We start from the raw sequence: 16,789 nt of genomic DNA, 5'->3' as shown, positions 1-16,789 counted from the left end.
TCGACGCAGTCATCGCGATAGCAATGAGTGTAATACGATATCCGCTTATTCTGCAGGACGGAACAGTGTAACATTCACCTTGAACACCCCGTATTATCGTTATCGTGCTAAGGGTGGTGGATAAATTCTTTTCACCGCAGTCACAGCACTTCACGGTTCCGTCGTGATAACAACCTGCCAAATTTGCGATACGTTCAATTTTGTTCTCCAGCACGGATTCTGTGAATGTGGTAGTGCCGCCAGCGTAATCAAAACAAAACAACCAAACGTCAAAACCAGCTAATCTGTTTTGATTGAGGAAGGAGCACGGAGCACGCTCGCACAGCACACTAAGCAGGCAATTGAATCTACGATGAAAACTTTAAATAAAAGCGATTTGACACAAATTTTAAATATTCTCGATTAAAAAGCCAACTTAAAAGCACATCGAATAATAGGACTCAATAAATCAATTAATGATAACTGTTTAGTTGAATTTTAAATGGTTCAACAATACATACTGTTCAGTAGTTGCAATGCTGGTTTAAGTAATCTTAACCATGTAGCAAACGAATCATGTTTTATTCATTCGCCCACGTGGAACTTGTTTATCAACCAAGTTAACTAGCTAATCACGTTGTTGGTCCTCGAAGCGCGCATACCTAAAAGAAATGCGCGAACGTAAAGAACGTTTTGAAGGAAGCATAAAGGACAAGGCCCCGAGATCGTCGGGATAAAAATTGTACATGCTGTTCTTCTGTCTCGGCGGAAAGAAGTTTGGCGAGCATAGCCACACGTTGGCATTAACTTTGTGTTTTTTGCTATCCCTGCTTCGTGTAGATCGCGTTCCTTTGCCTCAATGTTGGGGGCTCGCACCGAGACAGAGTTTTCTTAGCTACGCATTCTTACCAGTAACCTTCGCCTTGTGCGTAACAATTGTTTTATTTATACAACCTACAGACGTTAGATGCGGACGACTGAGAGGAAAGGGATAATTTGCGGTTTATTGGCACAGCGCCATGTTTTTTCTTCCTTCTTGGCGACATGTTTGCTTTAAACGTTTAAGAGTGTCTTGTACAGAAAGCCGGCTTTTGTTATTTCCTGAGGAACTGTTCTGTAGTATCCATCTTCACCAACACACCAGCACATGGCGGGGAAATTGTTGTCGTTTCTATTACGCACGTTTTCCCGGAGTATATGAAGGACCGAGGAGGGGAAATTCAGCTTTTCCTTGACTCATCTACCTCCAGCAGTTTTTTTCCCAAAAAGAGACCTGTTTTTCGTCACTCGCCTATCGGTCATGGTTGCGGCTTATGTAGGACATGCCGGTAACAACAAGGACATTTAGAGGTTGGTGCTTCGTGTTCCACAACACGTAAATTTGTTGCATCAGCCGACAGATCAGCGGGAAACTCGTTCGGTTTCCTTATACAGGATTTACCGTGCAGTCCATCAATCCAACGAAGGTCACGGTAAAGGTTATGCGGAAGGAAAACTGACTTCCAAAATTATCCCGCCTCAAGACATGTGTTTTATATAGGTTTGCTCAGCGAAACTACTGGCATGCATCCAAATACTTTAACAAACCGCCGACAGTAACGTAAACCATATTCAGAATACAGTGCAGTTGGTCAAAGTGAAATAATAAACAACATTTCATATGGTTGATGGGAGTTTAAAAATAGGATTTTAGCCCTACCGAAATACAGTTATTATGAGTCTTGCTACTATCGGTTGTTTCAAGCATCAAGATGAGAAAAACTGAAACCTCTAAGGCAATGGAGTCGAATCTATCAATGATATTTGGAGCGAAATCGAAAGGAAGACACAATCATACAGCTGTTCATTATCAAACAAACCTATTCCTAGCTCTTCTTGTTAATAGCAGTGATTTATTTTGTCACAGATAATGGAACCGTTCTGCGTTACCTCTAACTTCAAGATATGAATGCATAATTTAAACTGCATGATAGTAGATGACAAAAATATAAATTTCATCTTCATATTGAAAGCAATTTTCATATCATGGTTTTGATGTATCAAATAGTTGTAAATCGTTAGTATTTTTCCCTATGTTGTTAATACAGTGTCGTTAGAAATAATTTAACGAAAGAAAAGGTGATAATATTTGCATTGTAAACTCAAATTAACAGTGCAACCAATATGCAAGTAGCAGCACGAGTAAAGTTTGCCTTATAGCATTTCTATATAACTTAACTTTTTCCAATATAAATTCCTCTTGATGCAAGTATTGATTGATAAGATACAGGGCAAGTCAATCCATGGCCCTGAATCTCTTCTGCAATGTAACCAATTTTGGACTTATCCGTTCTCGGTTGGTCCGATTGTTTTGGAACTTGGTCCGATTGTTTTGGATTTTTTTTCCTTGTTATCAGGCACAGTTTATCTAAACCAGAGAGGCGCGTCTAATGCTTATCGTAGACCTGACCAAGGAAAAATTTTGCCAATGTTCCATGTAAGATCCGAGTATATCAAGAGCATGTAAAAAAGTTTATGTATCGAATATGATTATTATTCTGAGGCCCGAATGTTCTTATTTTTCTGATTTTGTGGTCATTTTAATAGTATTGGCAGTTATTGTTAAAATACAATAAAGTGTTTTTATAAATTTTCAAACACATCCACCGTGACATCCCCCCGACATTTGAAGCTTATGCCCTTATGACCCCACTATTCGATTGTCATGACGCGAAGCAGTTATAATTCAATTTCCTGCCCATATGAGCAGAAAATGACGAAACATTTCCTCTAGCAGAGCAACACGACAATTAAATAACAGTTGTATCAGCAATTGTCGTCTGTTCCTGTCTTCCCTCTCTGTTCCTTCATTTATAATCTTGTGCACCCGACAAAACCGGAAACGTGCGTAAATTATGTTGGGTATGTCGTGCGAGAGTTTATCATCCGTTCCATCCCTTCCATTCCTCGTTCGGATCGTTCTTTTCATATTCATTCATGGTCTCTCGTCAGCCAAGCGTGTTTGAAAAACGACCACGTGAGTTCTCGCCCTTACGATACACAATACCCATCCCCTGGCGTGCAGGACACGAACCAACACACGAACCTTCGCTTCAAGTGGTAGTGTCGGTGTGGTGACCTCCTGACGTCAGGAAGCCCACGCGAAGGAGGAGAGTTCTCCCTCTTTCTCTGTGACCGTTCTCGTGTTGGCGTGGGATCGTGGTCTTATGTAAAACTGCCATCAGCGGTGCAAATATCGATCGCCTTGAAGCATAGAACGCAGACACTCGCCTTCGAGAGGCATCACCATCAGTCACCGATTGGCTGCAGATCCAAACAGGTGCGATAACCGAACAGTGTCCTAGAAGTGGCTTCCGAGATAGCTCCCGTAGGCAGAGGGAAACGCAATCTCCACGCAACAGTTCGGGCTTCTTGAAGGTTCCCAAAGTGATAAGTGAAAGTTGGGAGCGTATTCGAGACTCTCCCAGCACAACTGTCGGTCTGGGACAATCGATAGCAACGTCTGAAGAAGGTGAAACTCGTTATCCGATCATATTATGCAATAGTGACGAAATCGAGACCTTTCCTTGTTTACGAGAGCATTCCTTGTGGCACAGAAAGAACTTGACACAGTACATAGGAGTTACACGGCGCAGTTGGTGATAATGATGGGATTGATGACACCCTGTGAGAGTGATATCAGTTCACAGATGATAGATTGGTCGCAGGATGAGACCTTGGCCACTTGGAGTAAGGAAACGAGGTTCTGTGGTTTAAATTACGGCCTCTCAATGGGGTTGAAATAGTGAAATATGAAGGCACCTAACCTAATAAAAACCTCAGCAAAGTTCTATACTATTATGCACTTCGATCCGGCAGTGGGATTGACCCCGGCTGTGAACTAGCAATAACAAGTGAAAGTCATTTCGTTGGGCCGCGAGGACGCGTGCCAAGCAACGGAAGGCATCAGGATATGACCCAGATAGGGGAAGTTGCAACCAATAGAAGGGGAAATATACATGGGGCGCATGTACTCTCGCGTGACTCCTCGTTAAAGAAATTGAGGAGAAAAATCGTACGATGGAAAATGCTGCGCTCGGAAAATGGTCGCCGGTTAGTAGTAGTGATGATGGGTGTTTGAGGACGTTAGAAACCTGTTGGAAGGCTTGCACTTTGCACCTCAATCAATTGGTTCATCCATAATTCTGCTGTACAATCTCGGCACGCAAGTGCAACTAATAATCCCGAATCCCGTATCCTTGTTCTTATTTACTGGGCGACAATAGTGTGTTTGCCTTTCTATTAAATATCATCAACGAAATTCTATTATGAGTTCAGTTGTGAAGTTAGTTCAGTTTCAGTATTCTCTGGTGACGCAAAATTGTCTCAAGTTAAACAATTGCTTGCTTTCAATCTGCGAGAGGTTGCAACCGGGTTTCAATTGAAACGCTTCTGGTCCCAAACCGCTTTCAGATCCAGTTCTGCGCGGCCAAAGTGTTAATTTTTATTTGATTCCAATAACGCGTCACTTTCCTTACGCTCGTCGTTCTATACAAGGCCGAACGCAAGACGAAAACGGAATACAACCCCCAAGACCAGGACATTTATCATTTCGGTACGCGGTTCGCGATTCGAGGATTTTTGTTTTTGTTTTCGTCATCGGAATTTACTTTCATTCTCGGTTGACACAAAACATTGCCATGGCGGCGGCACAGTTTGCTAGCAATATTCGGGTCACGCTGGCGGAGATGATGGCGACCAGGAAACCAGTTCCAGATTCCCCTTCTTTTCGTTCCGGTCGCTCTCGAGAAGATTAGTGTCAACGCGGGCGAGGTCACAGCGGCGGTAACAAGACTACACCCGACCGAGTAGTAACCGGGGTGTGGTTTGCGGGCAGGTAGGAAGCAGACGAAAGTAAGATCATAGTAAACCGGCTTTGATCCGTGGCGGTGACGAACAGATCAGATGCCTCTGATGCCTATTGCGAGGGACGTAGTTGTTGGACGTTCATAGAAAACTGTGGGGAAATAATTTAGGTATTCTTATAGTACAACCCGCTATGAGCCTAACCTACCTAATTAGGGCAAAAATTACCGTTGAGTTCTAGCTATTTATTTACCCTAGCACTATCCACAGTTTAGCCAATGCAGCTAGACCGCATCTGTGACTCTTGTTGGAGCTCTCCAAGAAACAAAGAGAGATAGAATAGCCTGATCGGCGCTAGTGGTCCAGTCACTCTGGCATCGAACGGAGAGATGGTGATGGAAATCCTAGCCGCGCGTGCGATTATCATATTTCGGATGTCACACCCAGGGAACGGGTGTGGTCTAGGGCGCGGGGGGTGTTCCGCGCGGGGAGCTAGACTGTGTGCGGCCTGTCCTGCCTCGTCGTCGTCGTCGGTCTCGCTCGCTCGCGGACTTCCATCCGGCGCAACCTCTTACGCCATTAGCGGCCGCGGCCGCGGCCGTTAGTACTGCTCGAACACGCGCACGGATCGGGTCGGTATAGTGTGTAGTCCTCCCGTGCATCTCTCCCGCGAGACCTTCGCAGTTTGAACTCCTTTCGCCGCTGAACCAGAGGTAATGCGCCTTAATTGAACAACAACCGGTGTTCTGCGGTCGTTCGATTGCAAATCACTGTAATTCCGCGCGTCTTGCTTTGATTCGATTGGTGAAAACGATCGAACGACGGGTTAAGCGTTGGCCGATCGGACATACACGTCCACGATCGGGTGTTAATGCCCTGGGCATTATATAAAAGTGAAAAACACACAAAACTCGTCAGTCGTGACGTGACGCGACGTGGATTCTAATTAAAAAGTGTCGCGCGCAAAGACGATCTCACCGGTCGGTCGAATTTTAATAGCGGTTGCATCGAACGAAAGTGAACAGTGCCCCGCAAATCGATCCGCACACGATGGCTGGCTTTATCCACTTTATCTGCGATCGCGACACTTTCCGCGCTATGCGATGAAACGCGTTGAACAAACGCAGTACCAAATATTCATCCATATCTCGCATTTTCCACCAGTTCGACCACGATTTGAACGCTCCAACTTCTCTCGTTGGCTCGCTGGGTTGGTCGAGTTGCCGAGTCTTTTGGGGTGTGTGTTTCTTTTGCGTTTGTTGACACACGCTGCCCATATTTACCATCTGTTTCTGTTCACAAAACACGAGATGCGTTGGCTGCGTGACGGTCCGGTTGATAAACGTTATTTTTATCGCAACAAAATGGTGTGCCATTGTGCTGTGGGCGTGTGGATAAAACACAGATAATACACACAGATCCGCATGACATTTTTATTTTTTATTTGGGCCTTAATTTTTTCTAATCGTATCGCAAGAATTCGACCCGTACCGAATGACAAACAAAAGTGCTGTGCACTGTTCGGTCGATTTCCCTAACGGAGTGAAGAACTTGCACTTTAAATTTACACCACGGCCCGTCCAAGGCAATTGCCGTCGAATGCAAAGTTCACCAACGCGGGAAGCCCGAGGGTCCATGTTACACCCAACGCATCATCAATTGATGGACGCGCATCGATGAGAGTCAATCGACTGCATGACTTCGGATCGATTGGTAGATCGCACTTCCTGGCTAGCCAGCAAGAACGGGCTATTGGTATATTGGCCTCAACCCATTCCAACACCCTTTACCGTTTCATTTCGGTGCATCGAGCTGCAAGTGAAGCTGTCGGGTGGGCCTCGAAAGACTTACTTGTCAAACCTGGCGTCAAATGGGAACCGAAGCGGGCAGCAAATTAATCGAGCAAAGTGAACCAGTTTCAACCGAAGCGGCCTGTGGAATGCCACTGAGCCCCGGGGAAGTCTCCCGGTTCTCCAGCTAATCAAAATGTCGGGTCAGTACGGGTCCACTGACGCCGGAGGGCATCGCGCTAAGCAATCGCCTAACGTTAGTCCCCCTCGCGCCATAACATTGTCGGGGGGCCGGGGATGTTTCAAATCTCGACCAGAACCGAGATTACTAATTGAGATGTTGTGCTGGATGCGGGCTCATTAAACGTGTCATAAAAGGAGTTTAATAATGCTCACAGCATTACGCACACGGTTCAATCTTATCGTGGAAGAGAAATGAGTGCAGAGTTCCAGTTACTATCCAACCATTGATGAATTCGGGTCACAACCACGCATTAGCCGCGTGCCGGCCCTTTACAATATCGTGGCATTTCTTTATCTCCCAACAAAAAAAAGGACAATTACATTCGATAAGCTTCTTGACCCTGAGGCCCGTGTGATCGGCGTGAAGATTGTGTCTGTTCCCAGCGTTGGTGTTGTTGGAACAGGATTTGTCACGCGATTTGTACACAGCCGATCAGGCACGACACGTATCACCCGATCTCAACAAAGTTACTACAAATCATACTCACGTCGAACATCGGCCAAAGGCGCGATGCTCACAAATGTCTTATCAATCCGTTCGATTAGCGGGGAAGTGACGTGAGGTTCGGTTATGTTTAGACTGTAGCCCATGGTGGAGGTTCGTTGGGTCATCACACGTATCACTGCAGGCCGGGCTTGCCCTACCTTCTAAGGCGTAAACTAAACATAAGCGACGGAGAAGATGTTGCTCCATCTTGACGCCATCGATGGGCTTGGCGCCGGTGTCGATTTGTTTGAGATTACTACCGTTTCGATCGGGATCGGTTGTTTTCCCTGAGTCCGCATGGGCGCGAATATCCTGAGAGCCGTGCCTCTCGTTTCACCGACTGGTGCGCGTTGCATTTCATTTCCTAGTCGATCCACCGTTCAGTTGACCTCGACATTGCTTCGCTCCACGATTTGCAATCGATCTTGCCGCCGTCGAACGGTTCGGTTTTGTTTTTCGTACGAGACGAGGAATATTTTTAAAACGCAAATCAGCACTGCAAAAAGAAGACGTTGATGAGGGGCGAAATTCATCGCCATCGGTGATGGGAGGAGGGGGAGCCATTATGCAAACATTTGCAGGTCGTTCGGTACGCCCCATCGGAACGACGAGCCTTGCCGAGCATCCCGCGAACTGATAGGCACGGCCAACTATTGATAACCGGTGGATGGGAATGAATGCCGAATTCTTATTTTACTAATTGAATCTACTCGAGCTGCCAATCAGTACGGTATCAAAAGGGTCCAACCAATGCTTCAAATGCGCTTTTTAACATCGATAGAGTCCACGTGAACGGAAAAGTAACGTTTCGTCTAGCACAGGTTCAAATGACACATGCGAACGTTGTATTAGTTGACCTTCGAGCAACACTCGTTTCAATTACTATGGACAATATTTAGATTATTGTGTTTTCAACTTCCACTATCACTGCTCATTAGTACCTACGTCTCCGTCGCAGAATCGAATAAATCTCTTCCAACGAGTGGCACGGTTTGTATGTCAACAGTCGCCGCTGTTTGCTACTATACGAATAAGCAACAAGTGCCACTGTGCGGCTGATAATCCATTGGTCTATTTTCCCAAGCATGGTAACTTTTTCCCTCCTCAAACGCATGCGACTGATTGCAACCGGTTGAGACTAACATTTGTCCAACTTCCGGCACCGGTCGAAGCGCTGAGCCCCGTTCGGCGCACACAGCGTGTGTAAACAAACGAAAAACTACCGCGCGACGGGTTGTCCGAATTTTCCACCACGAAAAACGACGAGGACGCTAGAGGTTACGCCAAGGGCAAACGCGCGCCGCTTCTTCGAAGGCGCGACACGATTGGGAAATTTCGTTTTCTTGATTTTCCACGGTGACGGCGCGGTACGGGAATGTGTCGGATTACTTTCTCAATTGCAAGACGGTTGGCTGTGCGTTAGAAGCGGGCAGGACAAACCGCCCACGCCTTCGTTTGTTCGAAACACATAACTAACGGAAAAATGAGCATTCGGTTAGTTTATGGTTGGTAATTTGATCAAACAGTTTGGGCCTTCCAAACGCTTCCGAACGTTGTTTCCTAGAAATGGGCCCAATTTTCTTTAGCAGGGGTTCCTGTTTCTTATTAAAATAATTGAATCGATCGATGGCTGACGGAAACCATCGATTAGCATCCCCTTCGGAATTTGTTCACTAAATAAAGAACATTATGTCATCAATGGGATATGCGTTTGGTTTATTTTCTTTTATACTCAGTTATTACTGTTTTACTTTTGGTTAAAGTTTGCAGTGTTTTTGTAAAGTTACAATTTAAAAAAATGTTGTAATTGTTATTTTTTAAGTTTCGTAAATCACCATTTATATGCCGCGAAGTCGTGTTAAAATAAACCCATCTTCTACCTTTGAAGAAAGCTAACCTACACATAATACGATCAGTACACCGCCATACGACTAACTTAGTAGAATGATCAAAACAAATATATGTACAACTGTTTAAAGTTCGATACTAGCACCGCCAGACTACGTTCCGCTTGTTGGCCTCGCTCATTAGGTTCACCTCATCGACAGCCGTAAGTTCGTGAATCGGAAACTACACCGGGGCTGTTTGCACTGTTCCGATCTTCCTGTCTCGTTAGGCTGCCATATGATAGGTCGGTCCGTTCGTCACTGGTAATGGATTGCCGGCCACGGGTTTTTTTTACTTTTGCACCCCCGTGCCGGGAATTAATGGGGCTATAGTGCAGTTTCGCATGCACTTGCAGCACGTTTCTCTGTACACAAGGAATGACGGAACGTAGAAGAGGCGAACCGGAACGGTATCGTGACGCATCGTAACGTAATGGGTGTAATGAGTGATTAAATATTGAATTTTCACTCAACATCACACCAAGGTGGTGTACATTTCTCGTTCGAACGATTTGCTGGCGGATCGCGGCCATGGCGGAACGGCTAGAGACTCGCCAAGAACGTGGTGCGGGTGATGTTTGTACTAACATTTTACTCTTTACTGCCTGCCAAATAGGAATTGCTGAACAGCAGAACCATGAGCAGCAACGCTCCCGGGGCCACCAACCCCATGCTCTACGACCCGATCCCCGAGGGGCAAGGTTCGACGACGAAGCGAAACCAATTCATCGCGGCACTTGGAAGTAAGTAACCACCACCGACGACGACGACGACGGAACGCGCTATGCGGCGTGCCGTGTGGTCAATTGAATTTGGGCCTCCTAAATGAAATAATGAGTAACAATGTTTGTGCCTCTTCTTCGGTTGCAGTTTGTATGGCCGCAGTCAGCGGCGGAACGGCTCTGGCGTGGACTTCGCCCGTGCTGGCCCAACTAGTGCCAAACAACGCGACCGCAGCGGAAGAGCGAATTGCCCGCGAAGAAGCACGAGACTCATTTGAACTGACCGCCGATGAAGGTACGTTGACTGATCACCACCACCACGACGCACGAAGTCCCTGCATCCATTGGGTGCAACATTATCACTTTGGCTATCGTTATCAGAGACCCAACGTGTATGTCTGCCTGAGAGGATCGTAAAAAGGCTTCCCTCTGAACTGCAGCCCGGGTTCTAATCTAGCTTTATAGCCGCCTACCAGGCTAGCTGCTGGAGAAGAGCTTTAAACCTCAAGTGTGCCATTTGCCCACGCTTCTGTTATTCAAACAAAATCTGTTTCAAGTGCTCCTTAAACTGTAAAGCTTTTTACCTACTAGTTTACAGGTTGTCGCTTACTCTTAGCGTTTGTGACAGTGATCCACAGAACTTCTGGAAAACATTTGTCTATGAATCCCTGACTGTTAATACTCGTACTCGTACCAGTATGTAATTCCCAAATTTAATTATACTGGACTTACCAGGTTCGAGGACTTACCGGTTTGTGCAATGATTTTTATGATCCTTTCACATTTAGCGCAGTCTCTCCCGTCGCGCCTGTGAAAGAACCGGTTCGGTACTTGGCCGGTTCCCAACCAGGAATACCTCGACTCATCCGGCCGGCGTTCCCCTATCTGACGGAAGGGGAACTTTCAGGGGTATGATGTCCAATAAATGATTAAGGGGCCCTAGTATGCCGGTGCTGAGATTGGTACACTAACTACGCGACACGAGCCAAGCTGAGGATAGGGTGGCGCCAACACGTTGCGTTGATGCATTTATAATCGATCGAGCAAAGTACGCTTATTTCCCAATAAGCCTCTGATACCGCTAATGACCCACACGGCAGCTGTCATCAACGGCTGCTCAACCGGACGACCGCCTTGGCTGATGCGTGGCATTTACGCGCATGGCTTGGGCAAATATCCGCTTATCTAGACGACAACCATTAATAGAGTGCACCGGCGGATGCTCGCTCTGATGAAAAAGGTGTCGTGTCTAGCGTACGGGATCTATGCATATGTATTTAAAATTTATCGTATTCCGTTTTCGGAACAATCTGACACTTGCCTTGTAGGGAATCGATTGAGAGCCCTTGATATTGATGTGGCCCTATGATGTAGCGGACTTACGATCGTTCGGTAAACATTTTGATAAACATTCGATAACTATTTTCAGGATCTTGGGTTGGCGCTTTTTTGGCCGTCGGCGCCTTTTGCGGTGCTCTTCCCGCTGGCTATTTGGCAGAGAAAATCGGTCGCAAGTACACCACGATGTCATTGGCCGTTCCGTACCTCATCAGCTGGGCGTTGATCATCTTTGCTTCCAATGCGGCAATGTTGTATGCAGGGCGCATCGTCATTGGTAAGTAGCGCAGAAGTCGTCAGCACAAGTCGCGATCTGTACATTCATCGTGGTTTTCGTTTCCCCCTTAGGTATTGCAACAGGAGCGTCTTGTGTTGTCGCGCCGATGTTTGTTTCGGAAATTGCCGAAACATCGATCCGTGGCGCGTTGGGTGCGTTCTTCCAGCTTCACCTTACCGTTGGTATTCTGTTTGTCTACGCGGTCGGTTCGTACACACACTGGGTCACGCTGAGCATACTGTGCGCCATCTTTCCGGTGTTGCTGATCGTGGCCATGTTTATTGTCCCCGAAAGTCCGGTCTTTTTAGTGAAAAAGGTAAAGTAAAGAAGCTAGCAAATGGCCGAACGGATCGCTTTAATTTCGGGCCCTTATCTTTCAGGGACGTCGTATCGATGCCGGAGTGGCACTGAAGTGGTTCTGGGGTCCGAACGCTGACACCCAATCGGCCTTGCAAACGATTCAGTCCGACCTGGATGCTGCGTCGGGCGATGCCAAATTGTCAGACCTCTTCACCAACGCCACCAACCGAGCGGCCTTGTTCATATCCTTGCTGTTGATGTTCTTCCAGCAGTTCTCCGGCATCAACGCGGTGATCTTCTACACCGCTCCGATCTTCCAGTCGGCCGGCAGTAGCATGGATCCGGCCATCTGTTCGATCGTTGTTGGTGTCGTCCAGGTGGTCATGACGCTCGCCTCATCGGTGCTGATCGATAAAGCCGGCCGCCGGATACTACTCCTGCAGAGCAGTTTCATCATGGGCTCGTGTTTGATTGTGCTCGGCGTGTTCTTCAAGCTGCAGAACGATAAAGTCGACGTGTCGAACCTGGGCTGGTTACCTTTGGCCTCGGTGGTGCTGTTTATCGTTAGCTTCTCGCTCGGATTCGGACCGATCCCGTGGATGATGATGGGCGAGCTGTGCGCACCGGACATCAAGGGACTAGCATCGGCGCTAGCAGTTATGTTTAACTGGGCGCTCGTCTTCCTCGTCACCAAGTCGTTCGGCTCGATGCAGGAACTGCTCGGTTCCGACTGGACATTCTGGTTCTTCGGTGCGTGGATGATCGTCTGTACGGTGTACGTGTTTATCAAGGTGCCGGAAACGAAAGGCAAAACCAACGCACAGATTCAGGCGATCCTTGGAGGCAAAAAGTAAGGCTGACGGCACTGTCACTAGGTACCGTTGGTACGTGTAAACTGTGTAGTTGTTTGTACGCGTTTCGTTTCTTATCTCTACGGGCATCCCGGTCGGCCACAGCTAGCAACCCGGCGGTCACGGGATGCGTTTTAAGTTTTAGAATTTTTATTTTAAAGTGTTGTAAATATGTTACTGTACTCCCATGCATCACAATCCCTAAGGTTTCGTATCGTTTAAGTGCAGTTTCGAAGATTTTAAGTTCAATGTTTAGGTCAGGGTAGATAATGAATGCGATCCGTTTTCAAAATGCAGTCATCGGCGGAGCAATCAAAGGACTGAAGGGAATGCACGTCAGGCACGTAGGAAACACTGCACGTAAGAAGTGACCATAACCTGAAAAGGCTGTACTATGTGCCAGGCCTATGAAAAGCATAAAAATTGTAAACCGGAACAGGAACTACGCCTCGTATAGATGCTCTCGTGTTTTTAGCTGTTTGTTTGCTTGCACGCGGTTAGACGAGAAAAACATGTTGTTAAACGTTAAAGTTTAGACGATAGGTTCGTTTGGTCCACTGTTCTGGTATGGTTCGACTTTAGTGTCCAGCTAATGATGAAGGCAAACGAAGAGTTGTGGCACATGCTCTAGACTGATTAGATACAGATTGTCAGCCATAGTCTGCCAGGGTCGTTACTTTGATTATGGTTGGATTGCCAATCTCAGTTCCAACTTTTGATGGTGATATTGCAGTGTAGAAAGAAGTATACTTGCAATTCTTACGAGTTGGATTGCGTTTTTGGAGTAGGGAGCGGTAAAGTGTAAAATATTCCCAGGAGGAAGGAAGTGTGGTTCATGCGATATACACGCCATACAAAACATAAATGTTTAAACATAAAACAAAACATGCAAACAATTCCTACTCATATCAAATTCTTTGTAATGCCACTAACCAACCCTGTCTTCGCATCTATAACACTGTTGTAGAACTCAGCCGAACTTTACCTCCGATAAAAGAACCTCTGACCTTACGGAAATTCCTGTCTGTAAAACAACCTAGTGGACCTCATTTGGGTTAGGTTTTTTCCCAGTGGCAGGTCGTGGTTCAGTTTGATCCGTTCCTAAAGGTTTCACATTTTTTTTTTATATTTCGTTCGCGGTGCCATATAAAAAAAACGCAACATGGATAATATAGAAAATAAACCACTTATATCCTTAGCAAAACAAAACGCTACATTGTCAGTTGTGCTTTCTGAGTCGGAAATATATGCTGTAATGTGTTTTGATCGCGTATGCTAATTCGCGCGTTTATTTGTACATTTGAAAAGTAAAATGAATGACGGTAGTGTACCATGTTATCTAGTGTTATGTACCAAAAAACGTAGATCCTTGAGCAGATGCATCCATCTATCATCGGCGCATTTATTTCGTTGTACTGCGCATACAACCTAAATCCATAAGAACATACTTATGTTATACACCAAACGGAACTGTTTGAACGATGTTAATAAATGTATGAGTTAAGATAAGTATGAACTAAGTCCAATTTACAGAAGGCCAAAGAGGCCACCGAGAATAATATTGCAAAGACCATTTTTGGACGCTTCACTTTCCCACTGTGCACCAGTTTTGTGCAACCAAAAATCGCGTTGGACACGAGCTTCGTTTGATTACATTGCCAACAGATGGCGCGGTTTCGGCTTTCCATTTCCCGCCATTTTCCCACCATTTCCGCGCGCAATACATTTGTACCACTTCAGGCGGCACACAGCACAGAGCCCAGAAGCGTTTCGATAAATATTGGACGCTGGCCTTAATCGATCGAAGTGGGCCGAATGTGTTTATATTGTGATATAAAGTATCGTCATCCGGGGATCGCCATCGGCGCCCTGTTTCCTGTTTGTCACGTGCACTTTTTAATCTATCTTCAAACACGTGGCATCACATTTTCGTCTCTGTATTCGATTACAATTTCCTCAGTAGCATTATTCCGGTTCATGTAAGCATCGATAGCTTTGCTGCTCGGTAGGAATGGAGTGCATCACAATATGATAAGAAAACGAAGCGATTGATAACTGCACAGAGTGCATTTTTCTGAACATGTGCATATGGTTGACCCGGTGTGACATACTGATAGTAATCTTCAAAAAACTGCTTTCCATTGCGACGCTTATCAAACGTACCCGGCGTCGACCCATAACCTATCGGCCACACTCTCTTTGCCTATCCCGACGATGGAAAGCAAACATTAATTCCGCTGTGAACATAACGTCAGCGAGCTGCGCGTCGAATAGTTGATTCGATTGTTATTGGTTATGGAGTTCTGTTTTATTCCCCCTAATGGCACGATGATAACGACGACCTGTTTCGCTCCTTCCGATTAGGGATGCTGCGTTAAGCCGGCTTGGCTTGCAGGAGTTCATCAGTTCATAGCGATTATAACTAGAAAGCGGATCGCGCTCCTTTGCTGGACGGGGATCGCGGTAATTTTTTACACTTCGCTACGATAACGCACGCCGCGGAGGAGTCGTGTTCGAGTTTGTTGATAAATAGCGCTTTCGATTAGTTCGCTTTGGGTGCTGTGAAAAGGTGAGAAATAACTGTGATGTGTGATGTGAACGTTGTCAAATTATGTGGCAAACGTTTGACAGAAATAAATGCAAGTTAAATCAAACACTACAAAGGAATTTACTGCAACTTGTGATCACGTTTATCGTTGTGCGGAAGCCTCGAGATCAACCGACCAGTTCAGAGCGGCATCGCTGGCGACTGCTTGTTATACCGAGAATGAACTGCGCTGGGAGCATTGTGAGATGACTCAAATTAATTTGAATCTATTGACATTAATACCACAAACAGAGGAACGTCAAAGGAAGTCTGACAAAGGGTATACAATTCTATATGCTATGTGAATCTACTACTTGGCAGTTGTTAGTACAAGGTATTCATAACGGTTCTCTGCGTGCCGGATAGACAGCAGCCAGTAATAATAATGATTGTCTTTAAAGGTTGTTTGATATTAACAAAACATACTTTCAATCTCGTTTAACAATGTTTGGAAAAAACATTCGGAAAATGTTGCTATTGCTTTCAGGTTGTATTCTCTTAGAGACTGTTCAGATTCTTAGAGATTGATTGTTCGGTGTTTAACAATTTTCTTCTACGTGCTCTTAAGCTTAATGTCCCGTTTTCGACTCGTTTTCGCATCTGTTTTTGTATTTATTTTTTCAAACGATCGTAGGGTGTGGTCAGCGTTTCAGATAACGTCACCATTAACGGGATTCGTGTCGAAAAGAACAAACAAACTATTACACAATATGAAGTAGTTTTGTGCCGTAACTTTGAAATGTTTAACGTCGTAATTTTAACCGTTGACCTTCAAACTAGTTTTCTGCCCACCCCCGGGGCCGTTTTAGTGAATCTTTAACAAACCAATTTGTCATGTTTTCCGGATTTCATTCGTTTAACCCCCGCACCACCCGTCAGCCGTTGATTCTAATTTCTCTTGCAAGTGTGACTGCATGTGCAACCAAACCATTAGCTTCCCGGCGGCCCGTGGCATAATGTGAAAAACTTCACTACTCTGCCGCACATGTGTTTCTCTAATCACCTAATCGGTAATTTGCACGAACAACCAGCCAACCCTTGCACCCGAGGGTGACAGTTATGGCTACATAACGGCCACGTTACCGGACTCGACACTGATGCTCTGCTGAGACTCACAAAAAAAAAGTCCCCATAACCCCCCGGCATTAACACGTGCGCGCGCGAGTTTCGGTGGCAAATGCGAGGGAAAACACATGGAGGGGGGTATTTTTATTTCCCATCGGAACAACCCCAACATTTGAATCCGGTGGTTTGTATTGTGTTTTTGTATTGCGCCGGTTACCTGACGTTACTTTAACTTTATTGTTTTCATTCTCCAAAGTTTTGGCCAAACGAACACTGCAAGGCTCCAATGCTCGTAGGAATTGCCCCGCGTACCGCGGACGGTGGTTTCCCAAGGAGCCGGTTAAGTAATTTCACTTCATGCTCCCTTTCCCCTCCTGCGCCGGGATATCAAATTTGCATGGGCCTTTTTGTAGCTCTGG

The 16,789-nt window shown here is 45.8% G+C and overlaps 1 protein-coding gene across 2 annotated transcripts; it reads left to right on the top strand.

Moving 5' to 3' along the window:
- The first annotated feature begins 3,297 nt into the window (after positions 1–3,297).
- Positions 3,298–13,997, top strand: LOC128274138 (facilitated trehalose transporter Tret1). Of its 2 annotated transcripts, none has more exons than XM_053012245.1 (6): positions 3,298–3,490; positions 9,847–9,973; positions 10,101–10,247; positions 11,382–11,567; positions 11,639–11,883; positions 11,948–13,997. In XM_053012245.1, the coding sequence occupies exons 2-6, from the start codon at positions 9,868–9,870 to the stop codon at positions 12,719–12,721; spliced, it is 1,458 nt and encodes a 485-aa protein (XP_052868205.1). In that variant the 5' UTR covers positions 3,298–3,490; positions 9,847–9,867; the 3' UTR covers positions 12,722–13,997. The 2 variants fall into 2 exon arrangements, with proteins under 2 accessions (XP_052868205.1, XP_052868204.1); XM_053012244.1 differs by lacking the exon at positions 3,298–3,490 and adding an exon at positions 5,436–5,537.
- Positions 13,998–16,789: the final 2,792 nt, after the last annotated feature.

This window comes from Anopheles cruzii, chromosome 3 (assembly GCF_943734635.1).
Source record: "Anopheles cruzii chromosome 3, idAnoCruzAS_RS32_06, whole genome shotgun sequence".
In the NCBI taxonomy this organism is placed as follows: Eukaryota; Metazoa; Arthropoda; class Insecta; order Diptera; family Culicidae; genus Anopheles; species Anopheles cruzii.
Note: the sequence above shows the minus strand (reverse complement) of the source record. Positions and strands in the feature narration are given on the sequence as shown.